Genomic DNA, 18,139 nt, shown 5'->3' with positions numbered 1-18,139 from the left:
CAGCTGGAGAATGCATATTTCTATTTCAGAAAGACAATTTCCCATCACCCCATTAACGCAAGCTGCTCTTTCTGAATGTTTAGGGCGCACTGTTCGAGTCCCCCCACATGGACGAGAACGACGTGCAAACGATCTCCCACAAATGCGAGGTGCTGCCTCTTCAAGACTACACCGAGAAGCTGGGCAAAGAGCCGCACAGGTATCTGACCATCTACGACAACAACGACATTTACTATCTGGCCGGTTACTACGACCCCACCACGTACCTGTTGACCATGCAGCCGGGGGTTGTTTGAGAACAGCTTAAGCTGACGATTAAGTTAACGGGTATTACTTAATTGTCGTCAGCCAACAATTACTGCGAAATAAAATGAAAGCTGAGTGGCTCTATTTGCGCCACGCCTCGAGCGTGTCGTTTGCAGCTAACTACTGCTGGGCGCTAGGTCGCCTTGGGGTCATTGGATGACCTCGAACGTGGTCGAACCATGAAACGACGCGCCGATGGACGCGTGGAACTTCGCGATTTACAGACATTGGAGAACATTGAAGAATCACGTTGTACAATACGTCGTGGCGATTACCAAGTATTTTCGTTCGGACGTCGACGCGATCAGTGTCGCTAGGTTTTCAAGAGTCATCGACGAGGTCACCACAAGGCACAAGCATTATTTATTATCGCAGTGGAGGCGCGCTATTATTTACATTGACCGATTGATCAACTTTCCTTTCTTTCCTTTCTCTGTGGTTACGCGTTGTTGCGATCGTTGTTTTTCGTCTGACCGAACCGAGTGAAGGTGACGAAGGATCAGGATTTAAGTATATTTTTCTAGTACCAGTGCAGAACGCTCGGTGGAAAGGTGGTCTGTTGATCGATGGTTCGCCTGCAGAAGCCTCGAGTCTTTCGAAGGTGTGCTGCGTTCGCTTCGGTGCGGCTACACATTACCCTTTGCTTTCTAGAACGATGAGTTCCGAAACGAATTTCGAGGAGCACGGTTCTGGCGGACACGGTTCTTCTTAGATTGTCTTTCTTCGGCGTTGTGATTGGAATACCTGTTGAGATTTCTCGACGTCTTACCGAATGCGTGCAATGGCAAGTTGGTTTCGCTGTTCGAGTGGAATACCTGATTATTACGGTATTGTGATAGATTTATAGATGAACCGCGCGCGATTGTTCGAACGATTTTCTTCCACGGCGACGATCGTGGATGGGCGAAGTGTGCTTGGGGCGAGAGTTATTCCGATATTTCGTGGTGAAGAACGATACAGGGATTGGAATTGAACAGAGGAGGAGGCTTGTGCCTTGTGTAACGGAGTTAAACGCAGCTTCGTAATATGCAAGAGTTTTTCGTAAGCGAGCTGCGGTTACCGATACGTTTGCCACGCTTATATTTCGACAATGGGGAGACGACAAATAGTTACAGATCAGATACATATAAATATATATAATAACAAATATATATATTACGTATGTATAGAAGAGATGCAATATGTATACCGAGTGGCATTACGAAGAAGCGAAGAGAAATTACGGAAACTCTTGAATTGTTTTATTCACTGTATATATATATATTATATACATACATATATAGTATATGCTGTACATAAACGTTAAGTGCGTATCTAAGCACGATCAGACGGGCGTCTGGTTGTTAATCGTTAGACCGGTGTTAATATTATTGTTTAACCACAGGAACAAACGGCAAGGGGTAACGAGATCTCGCTCGAACCTTGTAGCCCTGTCATGCAGACTGTTGTAGAAAAGAGCAGTAAAAAAGAGACATCGAGGGCGTCGAGCTGGGTAAATCGACCTGTTTTCGGTCGCACCAGTCGACAAGCCACGAGCTTTCCAGTAGAAATTCTTTCCAATACTCTTGCGATCGGCGCATACGAGACACGATGTACTTAGATTAAGAATCGCTTCCTCGCGTTCATTCCTCCCCCGTTTTGCTGTCCCGTGCGCGCCACAGGCGTATGTAAGTACCGTGCGTTGCTGAGAAGATGGCCAACGAATGGAATGTCCGATTAGGTACACCGTCTCTCTACCACAATCGTAGAGATAGGGCACACGTATTGTCATTGTTGGACGAAGTAGCCATCTTGTCACTGGGGTCTTCCCGCTAGACATCTTCTCAGCAACGCACGGTACGACGGGAGTGGACGCGAGCAAGCAGACCCTTTCCTTTTATTTCTCGACGAAGCAAAGAGATTTCGGTGGTCTCGGCGCTCGAAGCGTCGAATCCACGGCGAAGAGTCGCCGCTGGTGATACGAGATAAGGTGCTACACATACATCCTCTTTGTCCGCTACGCGCGTGTTACTGTTTCTTTCTCTCTTTTATTTTCTTCTAAGTTAACGTTGATAGTTTACTCGGACGCGTTGGTTTCCCGCGGTTGCGCGTGATCGCGCGAAGCCTGTTTAGGATTAAGGTGTTTTCTATCCGGCGACTTTTGTATTTCATCGAGGCGTTCGTTGGCTGGTGCGGCGAGATTGCCGGCTAGGTTCTAGCGGGTCTCTGCGCGCTTCCGCTGGCCCGAGGAGCTTTTACTTTATATTTGGACAGCGCTCCTCGAAGACGGGGCACGCTTGATCGCACCTCTGTTCACTGGGATCGAGAATCCGCGTCACCGACCGTCGAACGCGACTCGAGCTACTTAGACGAAAGACGCGTCGTTTCGTTTCTCACGCCCTGTTTCTGTCTTCTTGCTTTTCGCGCGAACGAAATCACGTGGAGTGCCCAAGGGAGTGGGACAGGTTTTGGCAGCTGTTTACCTTGGGGATGAGGGAAGAACGCGGGGCCCACAAGTCTGACGACATTTCTTCCTGTTTGTCTCGCTAAATACAAAGCAAAATTATAAATACAAGCATCGTAATCAAATAAGTCGACTTAAGGTGTTATTACGCGGAAGTGAATTTGGAGTTTGGGATTCGATATTGATTCGTTTCTGGGCGCGTGAGCTTTCTTCATGTCCCAAGGTATACAGCGCACAAGCGTCCACAGATTGGCCACCCATTCCTGGGGCAGGTTGTCCGATAAAACCCGAAGGAGAAGAAGAATAGCCATTCGTAGGGAGACGAGGCACGATCTTAGTACAAACTGCAGATACAATAATCGGGCGTACGTTATTCCAGTAGTGTTCGCGGGTACGCGACGAAAGAAGCGAGTACTTATATCGTGGCGCGTGTGATTCTTCGCGTGTAAATAGGACCTTTAAGTGTAAATCTCTGGCGGGGATCCCGTGTCTTAGACACCACCGTCGGATCCGCTAGATTACGATTTCTATCTCTACCTGTACATTTATCGTTATCGAGGGCACGCCCTTGGCGGAGTGGAACTCCTTCGAGTTAGCCGATCGTTCCCGATCGGGAATCGATCGGCTCGATCGCGAGCGGCGCGTACGGTCTGTATAAATTGCATAGTATTTTTCCATTAAACGCAGCGAAGGCGACGCAACAGAGGCGGATGCGTGGTCGAGATATCTTGGTGGTTCTTCGGGGCTCAGTGGTTCTCAACCGCTCCGAGGAAGATGTTCAACGGAACGCTTGGAATAAAATTGTACATAGAAGGCGGAGCTTGTTTAATCGAAACGCATTGGAACGTTCGCGGAGCATTGGTTGAGAGCCCTCTGTCCGGTACGACGACGATGAGCGTTTTTCTGATGCTTCGATTCAATCAGAAGTAGCCTACTGATAGATAAAGTAGACGAGGCACGTTCGCTTGTAGATTTGTAAATACGTACGTAGCCTAGGTAGATCGAAGGGAATGTCGGCGTACTCGGTCATTTTTTTATACGTTCCGATCAATTTCCTCTTCACTGACTGCTCTCCTCCACTTGGCACGTCAGGGACATCGCGGCTGTCGCGTGGAGGGAGGGTTGAAATGACATTCTGTCGCGATGAAAGAGAGTTAACGAGTATAGAGTGGCTAGTAGAAGTGTGGGCACGTGATCGTGCGACTAGGTTTTTCTGCTTCTTCATTTGGGAAGTAAATGATGGGAATCTTTGTATTGTGTGGTGTAATTGAAGGGTAGTCTGTCGTTTTGGAAACAAGTTTCTCCTTCGTTCGCCTCATTGCTTTGTTTTTAAGGACGCAGGGTGTTGCGTTCTGAAAAAATATGGTTTCTATAATATTTAATTGTAGGTAGTAGTTAAGACGTACTGAGGATAATTTTTGTCCAATTATTGATAATTTACGGCTTATCATTGTTAGTATCGTACTACATATTCGTATTGCATCTTGCTGGCATATTTCTGTAATTAACCCACACTTTGCGATTAGTTTTCTTTTGCATTAAATTGATCAGTATGTCACAGTATATTTTGGGAATTTAAATTTGCTCTGTTTACCATTTGTATTGGTAAATGTAAATTGTGAAAAAACAATTATTGCTGCTTTCTTATATGTTCAGGCTTGACAGCTCGTCGAGCAATTGTAAAGTTTCATGAGACGCTTGACACGAAACGTTTGATTAGAATTCTGTAATGAACACTGCTACATTTTCATATTAAAATCGAATTAATTCGGTCTTCTTAAAAGACGATAAATCTTTTTGTCACCAAATGATGTGGTACGAATCGAGACATTCCTTTGTGGCTATTAATCAAAATGAACCGTTGTCAGAACGTTTATCACCTTTAAGGTGCATATCCACGATGAAAGAAAAATATCGTGTCTCACCTGAGATTTTAATTTTCCATTATTATAATTCTTTTATTTCCATTATTTACATTTTGTTATCGCTGAGATTTTTGTCTCGTGACAGAATGGTCGCATGTAAAAATCACATCGTGGATTGGCACCTTCAGACGTAGAAACGATCTCAAACTGAATACGAGCAAAATAACAAATACAGTAGATATATCGATGAAAACATCGCTCGAAAAAATTCATCCGAAGAGTTCGTAAGAATTAAAATGAAAATTGTAGCAAAATATTCTTTCTACATATTTCTGGCTCTTGGAACAATTTTTTCATACAATCAATTCCAAAAATCTATTTTAAATATCTAAGGAGTAGCTTCCAACGTTTTGGAAAGTCTAAAGAAATCATTAGAAAAATGTAGAACTTCTCAAATGCGTTACACTTTTCGAAATTTACAATTTCGAATTATAATCAATGTTCTGGCATCACGTTCTACCCATCGAACAAAAAAAGTAATCCCATTGATTTGCGTTGAGAAATATTTACCTCTTTGAGTTACAATGAAAACCTGAATAAGTTCTGCGTGCGATACAGCTTCAGTTACGCTACACCATATGAAAGCTCCCACATATTACTGATTATATATATATATGCATGGAGCAATTTCCACCGTCGACAAGGCGACGGTAGCGACCACGATGCTTGCACTTCCCCTGGTCACCCTACATATTGTACATAAACGCACGAGTCGCGGATGAATTGCTGAAAAGAGACGCCGACATTTCTCGCAGCGACGCATCTCTTTCTTCTGATTCGCGTGGAATTGAGGGGCTACGATTTGGAGGAAGTCCCGCGGACCCCATCGGACGTCGATGGAGCGGCTTCTCGCGCAAAGAGGCGAGCAAACAGCGATGTTCCCTTTGTTGTAAGATAAATTGAAACCTGGGGCTCGGCGAAGCGAGAGCGAGCTAAGGAATTTGTAAAAGATAAGCGTATACCGTTCGAGCTAGTCTAGCCGCTACGTAAGGGTAGTTTGTAAGTGCATGGCGGTCGCCTGGTGATGGATGGACAAAAGACTCGCGTCTCCGCTTCTCGGCTGAACCCGAAACGCGCGGAACTTTCATTCCAATCTTTTTTTTTCTCTCTTTTCCTCGTTCTCTTTTTCGTTCTTGTTCTCGTTTGTTTTTTCGGAACAGCAACAGTTCTGAAACGGCGAAATTTTATTCGTAATTCTTTGCTTCTTTTCCCCCGTGTTTGAAGGGACCGGGAGGGTGAGGGGGCGCGAGCGCGTTGTACATCCAACGCCGTGAAAAAGGATCCCTTTTTCGTCAGGTTGCGTACTCGATTGCCATTCTTTTTTTTCTTTTTTTTTTTTTCGTTAATCGTTCGCGCGAGAAAATCACGGAACGACAACGTACACGCGATCGCGAATAGGGTTTAAACGAGATACGCGAGCCTGTACATTTTACGAGGTAACGATGCGAGGATGGGTTAAGAGAGACAGAGAGTGAGAGAGTGTGTATGTGTGCGTCTGTGCGTGGAGGAGTGATAGGGTGAGAGAGAAAGAGAGAGATAGAGAGGGAGAGAGAGAGAGAGAGAGAGAGAGGGAGAGAAAGCGAACACAAAGAGGAAGGAGAAGAGAATATTTTATTCTAGAGAATCGAAATTATTATATTTTAATAACGGAGGCGCAGATATCCGATTTAAACGAGTAGTTGGGGGATGAAGGAGCAAGCAAACGTAGAAGAGGAACAAAAAAAAAATGAATAAAAGGAGCAAATAAAACGACAAAAAAATTATATATTATATATACATACATATATATGTGTGTGTGTGTGTGTATGTATGTATATGATACATTGTACGTGTACAGGAGAGAATCGTTGTTGCGCGAGGGGATGATGCGAGGAGCGAGAGGGATCTTCATAGAGAGACGCACGACTGTTTCGAACCCAAAAGTCTGAGGAAACGATTTCAGGATAAACAGAGAACAGATACGTGTTGAGAAGAAAAAAAGAATGTTTCATTTATATTTTCCTACGCGACACTTTTTTGTATGCCGAGTGGCGTGTGTGCGTGCGGCTGCGATGGGGGCAAGTCTCGTTCGTTCGTAACAGAAATGGCGTTTATGAATCGAAGGTCTCGCTGGAGCGTGCTACGAGGAAGAGAGGAATGGTAGCGATACGCGGATATAGATACGTACTGCGTTAACGTGTACATAAGTACTGTTCTTTTCCTCTTTTCTTTTTCTGTCTTTTCTTTTCTTTTTTTTTTTTTTTTTTGCTTCGTCCTTTAGCAGTATTTTGTCCAGGCCGGCTACGTTTTCCCGCGAAGCAAATGACATTCTCGTCACGCTGCACACGTTTCTTCTTTTTTTTTTTCTACTCGATATTGATAAGACTCTCGTATTTATGTTGGGGACAGTTTAAATAAATGCAGTCCCTCGAGGACTTGGTAAGAGAATCCGGTGGAATCCTTGTCCTCTGCGCCGACACATTTCCATTCACCGCGAGCTCGCACTTTCAGGAAACACTGCGCTGGACTTTCGGGGCGATTATCGAGGCGCGCGATTTCACCCCGCTGCAGCAATTGGTTCAGTTGCGCGCTTAACACTTTAAGCGGCGCAAGGTTTGGAGAAACGCCCCTTCGAGTAGATCGGACCTCTCCGAGCGACCACTTCTGCCGGGGGTTTGGTCCAGCTCGCCTCTGGAGTACCTCGGCGTTAAAACACGCCGAAGCCAGTCAAAGTATTAACGTAATATCGATGATCGAGAAAGACATGTTAGTACAGCCTCTTCATATTTTTCTCAAATTTCTATCAAAGTATTCGTAAATACATGAACATGCAGGAGGAATGTAGTAGGGTTACAGAAATGCGAACACGATCGGGTCAAAAGAGACCCGAGGGACGTAGTAAAGTTAAGGGGTTAGACCACCTTGGCCAGGTCAAGAAATACCGCATCTTTGGGCATTTATTTCTAACAAGGGGAGGACACCATGTGGTAGACACTGATTTTGATGAGCCTTGGCACGGTGGATCTATGTCGAAAATAAGTAAATAGGTGTCCGAGCGTTTCAGCCAATAGACCTTAATAATAGTAATATTTACATGTAAATTATTAAAAATTACATAGTGGCCATGGGGTTTTAATGGGTAAAAATCCCATACTACCCCGCCCCCGGGGATTCCCCTCTGAAGGAGTCGGGGTGCCTTTTGAAGATTTTCCCAAGTTAAAAAAAATATATAAAAAAAATTAATAAATAAAATTTATAAATTTTTTTTTTAACGTGGAGACATCTTCAAAAGGCACCCTGACGCATCCAGAAGGGAATCTCATGCGGACGCCAGGGTAGTGTGGGATTTTACCTACTAAAACCCCATGGCCACTATTAAATTTTTAATAATTTACATGTGGATATCTCAATTATTAAGGCTCATTGGCTGAAACACTCGGACGCCTAATTACTTATTTTTGACATAGATCCATCATGCCAAGGCTCATCAAAATCAGTGTCTACCACATGGTGTCCTCCCCTTGTAAGTGACAAAAACACTTTTTTCGATTAAAATGTTTCAATAAAGATAGAGAAATCTTTGAATAATATATATACAATTTTTTCCAAGTTTTCTTTAAAAACAAATCTGACGTGTGCGTTACTTCTGACGAACAGGCTTCTGAAAGAAAATTCTAACAATAGAATGTTAAATAAAATTAAGTTCCCTATCGGCCGAAGTTCAATTTTTTCGATTGGTGGGAAAATAACAAAATAGCTACACGTTGAAGCAAAAACAGCTCAGTTTCGTGTGTAAGAAAATGGACCTTTATTTACGTATAAGTAAGGTAACAAATTAAAATAACGAAAAAATGGGGGTTTAACCCCTTAAGACTATGGGTTGACCAATCAGTAAGTATGTTTCGACGGTAGTTGCTTTATTCCTACGATAGAAAATTCCTTTGACTGCTTATAAAACCAGAGGTACATTTATTCTTCTAAATGATAAATCATTCCTAATTTTACTAAATCATTTTAATTCATTTTTAGACATTTTTTGTGATCCATGGTTCCATAACTTCTCTTCAGTTAAGAACCATTATATTTGGAAATTTTGGGACAACAGAACAGGTTTATAATTCAGCAATTATATTATCAATTAAACGGAAATTCGAGAATGCCTCGAATTACATGCAATAAGAACACCTGTGGTTCTCATGCCGAGTTCGATGACCAGATTTTTCCAAAATTAAACCCACGACTACCAAGGCGAAGTATAGTAGCCAAACTAAAAATGTATTCAATTGAAATAGTAACTTAAATGTTACTCAATGTTGATAGCGAAGTTACGCCAATCAATTTAAATAATTCGCGAGCCAATTTAAATAATTCAGGAAATTGTGAAACGAAAGCGGATTCAAATGATTTTGATCATTTTAAATTTCATTGAAATAATTTTAAAGACAAGATTGCTGGGAATAAAATATCAAAGTACTATTTATATAGTGGCATTTTATAATTTTCAAATAAATTTTTAGCGACAGTTATAAATGATATTTTCATCATAAACGCGAAACTGATGTTTACTTTCGACTTAAAAGAACTTTCAGTCGAGATGTCCAGTGTAACTTCAAGTATGTCGCTGCTTGATTATTTATCAAATTCTTCACGATTTCCATGGAATTCATTTTTAATATATAAACTAAGGTATGTTTATATTGCGCTTCCCTGGAGCAATAATTCCCATTTATATGGATATTGAAACTGCTATCGAAGGGTTGTTTTACGATTTAATATTATTGGGCAACAGTGGAATCTGTCCATTGCACGAACGTTCGTCGGCAGAGAAATGTCCCAAATTAATCATCAGCAACCGTTGAAGCGTGACCTGTACTAATGTCTTGAGCTGTCGAAGCCTTTCAGCACTGAAAAAAACATTTTTCTTCCCTTATATATATTTCATACAGAAGGGAGACAGCTCTCATTAAATGCTACCAGACAAACAGATTTGTCCCTGTCTGTTTCAATAAAATGATTTATCAAATCATCTACTGACCTGTGTTACAATTAAATTAAGATTTCTTAACATCAACTTGATATTTAAAGTCAGTTAAAAATGCATTCAATTGCAATTAATAATATTAGAAAACACCGTCTTCATTTTGCTGACATCCTTTTATGATTCTCCAGGGTTGTTGTTATTCTGTTTCTTCAAGAATCCGAGAATGCACTGGTGTAGAGCGAGGCTGATTAACGTGAGCTGAAATTTTCGAAAACTGTATTATGCTACGCTACGCTGGGACGAGATGAACTTAGGAAGCCTTGGATATTATCAGCTGCAAGAACCACTATTCTAAATTAATCGTAAAACGATTAAATGGATAGAATGTAGAACTTGGCGTTTAATTGGTAAAAATCCTACAGAATACATGGATGCCTATACGTTTCCATTGAAAATTCCAATAACATTCATGTACTAATAAAAAATATTACTCCATTTTTCGAATCTCCTCTACGAAATCTGTGTTTCAAAAACTGTTTTCGTGAAACCAAAGATATGAAAAAAAAAATCGTACTTGGAGATTTCATTCTATGGTGTTTACAGTATTTGAAGTTTACCTTTTAAACATTTATTTCCAATATTGTACCGCTAGTGAAAGTGCAGATTTTGTACAGAAAAGGCCCAGAAACAAAGTGACATTTCTTATTGCACACTAACGTAACGCTTTGAGTAGCGTAATGCTTTGAGAAATGAAGAGAAAGAGCTGCAGCAGAAATTTAAGCGATTGTCAAGTGAATTTGATTCATGACAATTCTATTAATTGGATCATATTCATTTTATTATCAATCTTATCGTCTTATCTTATTATCACTTCGTTTTTGTCAATCGCACAGAATGCACACGAGTTTCGTTTGGTTTCGTTTGGTTCTATCAATATTTTTCATGAGCGTTGTTTTCACAGAAGAGAAACAGGAATGGAAGCTGACAATTTTAATAGAACAATTCAACCTCGCAAAATTATGTTTCGGTTGTAAATTGGCAATGAACGACCGTGCCTCTACACGAAATGTCAGTGATTGCGACAGGCCCACATAGTCAAATATCGAATATTCGGGAAATTGTTGGCGACACCCTCGATTTCGTGTGTAAATGAACGTCACAGTGGGTCGACGAACTTCGTCTGTACACGTGAACTCGTCGAGTACTCATTTGAGGGACGAGTCGAAGCGCCGATTGTTTAATTGGCAGAAGTGGGAACAGCCTTTTTCCATTTCTCTGCGAGGAATGTTCTTTGGCTGGATCTCAAACAAAGGCACTTTAATTCTGTGCGTTGAAGTGCATATTGTTGATTGCGTCGAATTGATACGTGTTCGAAATGGGTGTTGTTTAAATTGGTTAGTGTTAGGAAAATAGGTATAAATGGTAATTAACGAAATGAATAGCGGTATTAGTTGATTTTGATTCGTGCAGTGAAATTATAGATTAATTTGGATGATTTAAGGGACTAGGGAAAGAAGTGTGATTTGTTTAGTGAAATTAATATCTCTGAATAATCAATTCTAGATTTTATTAAATGGAAGACGCGTTCGAGGTGTTCTAAACTGTTTTACTGCTTGATATTTGTATTGAGAAATTCATGAAAAATCTTCATAAAAAACTAACAGGATACTGAATTGTTTAAAACTGCAGGTTTATAAAGCTTTCACAAAATAAAAGGATGCAGTTATTATTCAAAGTGATAGAGAACAATAATGGACTGTCGACACAAAACTACACGTTTCAATGAATCATATGTATAAAAATTTAATAATCTATTACATTGTGATGCTAAAATCAATATCAACGAACACTCAATTTGCCAAAGCAAATGGACTTTTATCGCGAAACGATCAAATCCCACGAAATAGATTTTGACTATTTCAATTCCAGTCCTCTTCTAGTTGCATTCTAGTTTTGTAAAATATTTCTCTAATGTCTTCGATATTTCCCACATAAAGTAATAATAATAATAATAATAATAATAATAATAATAATAATAATAATAATAATAATAATAATAACGCCTTTTATTACAACCTCTTACTTAAGGGGACCGTCCGGTCTAAAAGTCTATAAAAAATTATAAAAAATTGAAAATTTATAATTTTCAAAGGCGTTGAAAGGATGAAAAATATCGGGAAAAGTGATTTTAAATTTCAAGTGTCGTTATTTTCCAAAGAAATTTCATTTTTTTCATTTTTTCTGGTTCTCCCTTAGCCAGAAGTATATTCTTCAAAATAAAAAAGTTTCAGTCGAATCGGATAATAACTTTTGGAGATACGGGTCCCACCGATTTGGATCAATTTTTTGACGCCTTGACTTTAACGACTCCCCAGTGCCGTCTGCAATGAGTAATTATAAAACAAAAAATATATTTCTATAACTTAAGACATCCTTAACACAATGCAAAAGGTCCCATTAAATTATATTTAGTAGTTTTCCTTGAATTAATTCCTAAAGATCACTTATTTTGGGGGGTTCTAGACCGGAAGGTCCCCTTAAATTCTAATTTTGGTATAGACATGCTCGTTTCAGCAAAACATGCTTCCTTGGCTTTTTATGGCGATTTGCAGTATTTATCGCATACTTAAAAAACGCGTCACGTGTCGAACTTACAACGTACCTACAGAGAATGGGAGTGGATGTTAAATAACTTCTGAAACATGTTCGATAGGAATGAAGCGTGTATTTGAAAAAGATTCACCTCTTTCCCTGCAAGATTCTAGAACTCGCATTGACTACGTCGACGTGACAGATTTTCGAAATATTCAATTTCCCTGTTCGATCACACATGAAAAACCTCCGGTGATTCTGTTAACAAAGATTTGAGATAATTCACTTCACTTACTGATTCCATAATTGTAGAATGGAAGTACCTACCAAACGGCCAACTGTAAAAATGTGGCAAATCGTTTTTCTTTCTTAACCAGGTGCTAAATAGGTCTCAAAGATACTAATGATTCTACAAAGGGGTAATAAACCGCAATTTTCTGATGATTTTAAAGAGCCCCCATATTTTTTTTATTCCTTTTATAATAGCAACTTGAATTAAATTTGTCTTCTCTATAATGAAAAAATTATTATTTGACACTCAGCCCCTTGGATGATTATTGTGCCTGACATATTGTGGTTTAAGTATGTAGATTATCGTGTAGAAGCAATTTTGTAAAATTATTGATCACTTTTCTGGATTTTTCATTCCACAAATTTCATCGACCACCATTTAGATGTTCCTCAGTCGATTAGAGGCTAGTGGAGTAAAATTCGGGACAACATTGAATCCTTCGAACAAACGCTATTTATGGACATTTAACCACGAGGCTAGATTTGCATATGAACTGTATTACAGGCAAAAGATGTTACTTTTTTCTATTAAAAAGTTAGTAAAATTTGTGGCGAGGGAAATGTCGAAGATCGTGTCACAACATAACCACTTTAGCGCACACAAACAATGATGGTACGCTGCCAAAATCCGGTGACTTCTTAATTTTTTTATGAAAATCTCGAATTTTTACAGACCATATCAGAGGTTTGCGCCGAAATGACACATGTTCTACACATCCTGTAATTTTTTCCAAGTCGATTTGAACCTCAATTCGCTCGCAATCAGGAAAAAATGAAGAGAAAAAAATATTCGAGAAAAACGCATTTAAAGTTTCTGGGCAAAGGTGACGCTATAGGTTGCCACTTGACGTTTTTAGCTGTCAAATCTACAATTTTGCGAATTTTACTATAAATAAAGCGGAATTTTATTGAGAAAAGATAGTACTTTCGGAAAATGCAATAAAAAAAATCGATTTATCGACTGCCTAGTCCCCTTAAGGTACCTGAAACTCTAATTAACTCATTGGTAATCGAAGCTTCGGACAGATAAATTCAAGCGTTTATTTATTACAAACGTATTAATGGACTAAAGCGTCAATGCTCTAACGTGACTATCTACTAACCAATTAATTACTGAATTTCAAGTTATCTAGATTTCAAGCTCTGGATAATGAACTCAATCCATGGTCTCCAGTTCGAAGGTATAACTGAAGCAACCTCCCGGAAGGTTCAATCAGACACACATTAAAATAATCTATCAACAAGCTGTCTACGAAATGTGCAGTGTACAAGCACAAGTCAGTCTCACAAGGGAAGTTCGGTTACACTGTTAACCGTTACAGGTTTGTAGAGGACCTCAACAGAAATATCAGGTAATAATTCGTTTGTGCCCATTGTCGGTTCTTCAGGGTGAAAGCACCCCTTAACTGTCAATGTGTGATTTCCTACTTCCCTGTATATCTTGAAACCTGCAGTAGATGCAAAAAAATCATTACAACAAAAACTTAACGACTTTCTATGCTCTACAAAATTGTGTAATCAAATTGTTTAAAATTTGTAATTTAAACAGTAAAATGTTCCCCGCCGCAAATTTTAAACGATTTGATTACACAGTTTTATACAGCATAAAAAACCATTCAGTTTTCTTTACAACAATTTTTTTATACCTACTATAGTTTTCAAGATATCCAGGAAAATAGAAAAACACTCGTTCACATTCAGGGGGTGTTACCACCCTGAAGAACCGAAAACTGGCGCAAACGAAAAATTGCCCGATACTTCTGTCGCGGTCCTCTACAAAGCCTGCACAGTTTCAGAAAAATCGGAGTGCTCGTGTAACCGAACACCCCCTGTCGGTTACCTACTCGGTGGAATTGCGAAAATGCAAGTCCACCTTCACAGGATTCTTGCTCACTCACGTGACTTCGATCAGCCAGCATCTCTCGCGTCTGCTGTACTCCGACCTCGCAGCCGACGCGCAAATGAAGGGAAGCGAGTGAAAGAGGAAGGGACATGTACACTATGGGAGCAAACGAGGGGAAAATGCGAGGGGCCGAAGAGGGGCTGAAAAGTGTGTACGGTGTGCGTGATCGATCGCCGAACGACGAGAAGAACTGCATAATGCCGTCGGGCATGAGTAAGCGTCGAAAGAGAGCGAGAGTGGTGGTTTAAAATGTAACTCACATTATGCTTCTAGAGGAGTCAGTCAGCGTAATAAAATAGCGTTACTGCCGCGCACTATCCACTATCCTTAGCGTTAACGATCGATCGATCGTGGCCTGTCCTCGATACAAAAGCAGCTTTGATTGATCGAGGTGTAACGTGTATGTACAGGGGGGGAAGGGTGAAGGGGGAGGGGCCAGTGTGTGTATGCAAGTGTGTGTGTGTGTAAGAAGATTTATATTGTAAAATACAGGCGGATTTTATTGAAACGGATGGAGTTACGTGAACGCCGAGTCACGGAAGTAACGATTTGTACATAATGATAATGGACGCGTGCTCGATCGCGGTACCGAGGAAAATATATTGCGGTTATGGAGGCTAGGAGAAGAAAAGAAATTCGGACGACGACGAGGAATGGAAAGTGACAGCACGCAATCTCGTTTGTTTCTGTTAGCTAAGTACTTACTTGGCCAACAATAAAATACATATTAGGTACGAACGAGAAGGTTCGCGTCTCCTTGAAATCGTTTTGTTTGAAATGATTCATCCCCACGACCCTCTTTTATCCTATCGTGATATCTGCGGGTTGAAGTGATTGGGGAGTGCTTGGAATGGGGATTGGGAATTGTTTACTTTCGAAGTGTTTGGTCGGTTCTGAAGGAAACTTTATTATAAGAAGTAGAAATAATATGTTATTAATGTCCGCGTATTCATAGACACTCGATGACACGTATAAAACAATAGGATATTCCCCAAAGTCTAATTAGAAAAAATTCATTTAATCTATTTAATAATTCATTTAATATAATTAAAATATCGATTCAAGCGAATTACGAATAAAATACTAATTACACTCAGGCGAATTATTAGAAGCTGTTCGAGCACGAACGAATTCGTAAGATTACAGAGACTGTTTGAAAACATTCTGTGCTCCACGATTTAATTCCTCGTCGTTGATATGTGTCACTGAGGCATTATCTTTTTAATCATACAGATGGATTGACTTTGACGGGGGTGAGCTTCGGTGAAAGGTGGAATTGCGCACGAGCCGTTAATTCGACGGAATTCGGGGAGGAAAAGCGAGGGAAACAGAGTCCAGACGAGGCAAATGGAAGCAATAAGAGGCGCTTGCCTTTGCCATGCAATAGCCGACAAAAATGGCCCATAGGGGAAACCATTTCGAGGCTCTGCTTTCAATATCTTCCCAATAGGAAACCACGCTGCTGCCATTCTTCCTTATTCCCTTCTAGAAACGTTTCGACGGCATTCCCCATCCCCTCTGGAAACTGACGATTTTAATAAATCACGAACGCCTGGCGTAGTTGCACATTACTCGCGGCTTTCTATTTTCCGCTTTAAGTCACGCTGGAAAACGCTCGCCGGAGGAACGGCATTCTTTAGCGGTTTAAAATTCGCCGTCCACCCCCTCCACCTCCTGTAAATTTTCATTGCATTAACTGGCGTAGTAAATTGCGGAACGGCGAGCGTGGTGATTACGAAGCTTAATGCAAAATTGCAGAACGCGAAACTGTGGGCGGCTTACTTTTTAACTCCGGCCGAAAGCTGACAGTTTATTTCCTCCTGATCTGAAATATCCCCTTCGTGGTATAAATGTAAATAAAATTTCACAGAATGGGCACCAAGAAATAGGCTTGGTGGATTGCGTGCTTTCTGCCCACTTTTTCCTGCAAAATTCGAAAGAGAGATTCCTAGCTTAGACCCATATTTTCGAAAGGAACTCGAAATGAGCAAAATGATGACTTAAACCGCACCTCGTTTCACGCGAACTACATTATATTTCAATCCGGGGCCGTTCCTGGGCGGCCAAACCTAGGGGCGGCCGCGGGCCGTTTATTATATGTAAAATTTTGATTAATAAGAATAATAATCGAAACTCTTTTGCATGATAACTGTTTGAAATGATGTGTGCATAGATATAAAAGTAAACACTGCATATTAAATTCTTAATTAAAGAATTGAGGTGGTATGAGGTGAAATAATGTCGACTCCGATTTACCAAACACTCAATTTATTTTTTACCAAAGAAAAACGACAATTTTACTAAATGACTCGGGTGTAGACGTCGGAGTGTTCACGCAGGAACTGTCTAAATCCAACTGCCTTCTCTTCACCAACCGTACCCTTGACCAGGGGTAGAAAAGGTGAAGGAAGGAAATAGAAAAAGAGAAAGACAGGAAAAACTGAGATGAAGGTAAAAGACAAAGCTACTCGAGAAGCGACTTCGCTCGGCTCGCGCGGACCTGGTCGTCACATGTTCTCAACGAACGCCAGGCCCAGACGAAGCCATCGGGAAACGAACTGAACAAAGAATAGGAAGGAAGTTGTGAACAGCAAGAGAATTTAGAAAAGTGAGAGTTAGAAACGTAGGGAAAGAAAAGTACCGAAGAGAAAGAACGTGGTAACCAAGACGTAACTGCTACAGAATATTGAATTAATAAGGGCGCCAATATTGTTCTTGCACCTGAGCGGCCATAACCCAGGAACGGCCCTGTTTCAATCTCAGGTGCAGCATGTCACGGGGCATGACTGTGTGATGTGATTGTACTATAGATTATAGATGGAGAAGAATGTCGCATGATTGGGGATCGAGAGCACGGGCGGTCGCAAATGAGTCGCTGGAGAATTGAGACAGTATCGACAGAGCTGAAACTAGAGGGTCATAAACCACAGGCTCTAGAGTATAGAGTGAAGAATCGAGAGTCCGAGTAATATACATAGGTTCAGAGCGTAGACTTGTCAACTTTTTACCCTAGTAAGTAGTGAATCCTTATATTCGTATTCATATAGGTACGTAATAAGGGTTTTGTTCCCTATCTCCCTACATAGAAATAGACTTGTTCTTTTAAGGACTCATAATGATGTTGCGTCTAGGGCCGCCAGAAGTATAGCATTAGGCCACATCCACACTATCGGTCCGGTCACGGTCCGGTCTCGATCAAAATCACATCCCTGAGCGTCCACACTCGCCCGACTTGATAGTGTGGACGCTTGCGGATATGATTTTAATCGAGACCGGACCGTGACCGCGTGGAACGGGCCTTACTGTCCCCGTTACTGTCTGTTAAACAAAAAGTATTCATTTTTTTTCCCTCAAAATACAGCGCTATTTTTCCTTCTAATCAATTCAACCCCAATCAAATATGGATCCCCAAGAGCACCTCAAATGTGACTACAGAAGTCAAACTCGACAAAGACCATTCCAGGGCCACACGGTGCGCCTGTACTTTTCAAAAGCAGCGCCTTTTCCACACCACCTGCCCCACGACCAAAACGTTCCTCCGCCTTGCTACACCACTCTTTGGCGAGCCACAGGGACCCAGAGCAAAGACAAAGCGCGAACGACGGCAAATTCCAGTAACGGAGGAGAGCAACCGCTCGAGCCGCTGGGCTGTTTCGAAAGTGCTGCGGCGAAGTGATCGTTATTCAAATGGCCGTGGTAGCCGCATCTCCGGAGCTAGG

General features: G+C 40.9%; 1 protein-coding gene and 1 long non-coding RNA gene across 8 annotated transcripts in view; one reads left to right on the top strand and one right to left on the bottom strand.

Annotated features, from left to right (window-relative positions):
- The window catches only part of Wge (BAH domain and coiled-coil containing protein winged eye), a 258,190-nt gene extending 251,089 nt beyond the window's left edge, over positions 1 to 7,101 (top strand). For all 7 annotated transcript variants that reach the window (XM_076814768.1, XM_076814777.1, XM_076814758.1 and 4 more), the window contains one exon: positions 84 to 7,101. In XM_076814768.1, the coding sequence (XP_076670883.1) occupies positions 84 to 296 (213 nt within the window). In that variant the 3' untranslated portion in view covers positions 297 to 7,101. The remainder of the gene's footprint in view (positions 1 to 83) is intronic.
- Positions 1 to 18,139, bottom strand: part of LOC143370306 (uncharacterized) — a 458,422-nt gene that overhangs the window by 309,624 nt on the left and 130,659 nt on the right. The gene's annotated exons all lie outside the window — the stretch shown is intronic.

Source organism: Andrena cerasifolii, chromosome 1 (genome assembly GCF_050908995.1).
Source record: "Andrena cerasifolii isolate SP2316 chromosome 1, iyAndCera1_principal, whole genome shotgun sequence".
Classification (NCBI taxonomy): Eukaryota; Metazoa; Arthropoda; class Insecta; order Hymenoptera; family Andrenidae; genus Andrena; species Andrena cerasifolii.
This window is presented reverse-complemented; position numbering and strand designations above follow the sequence as displayed.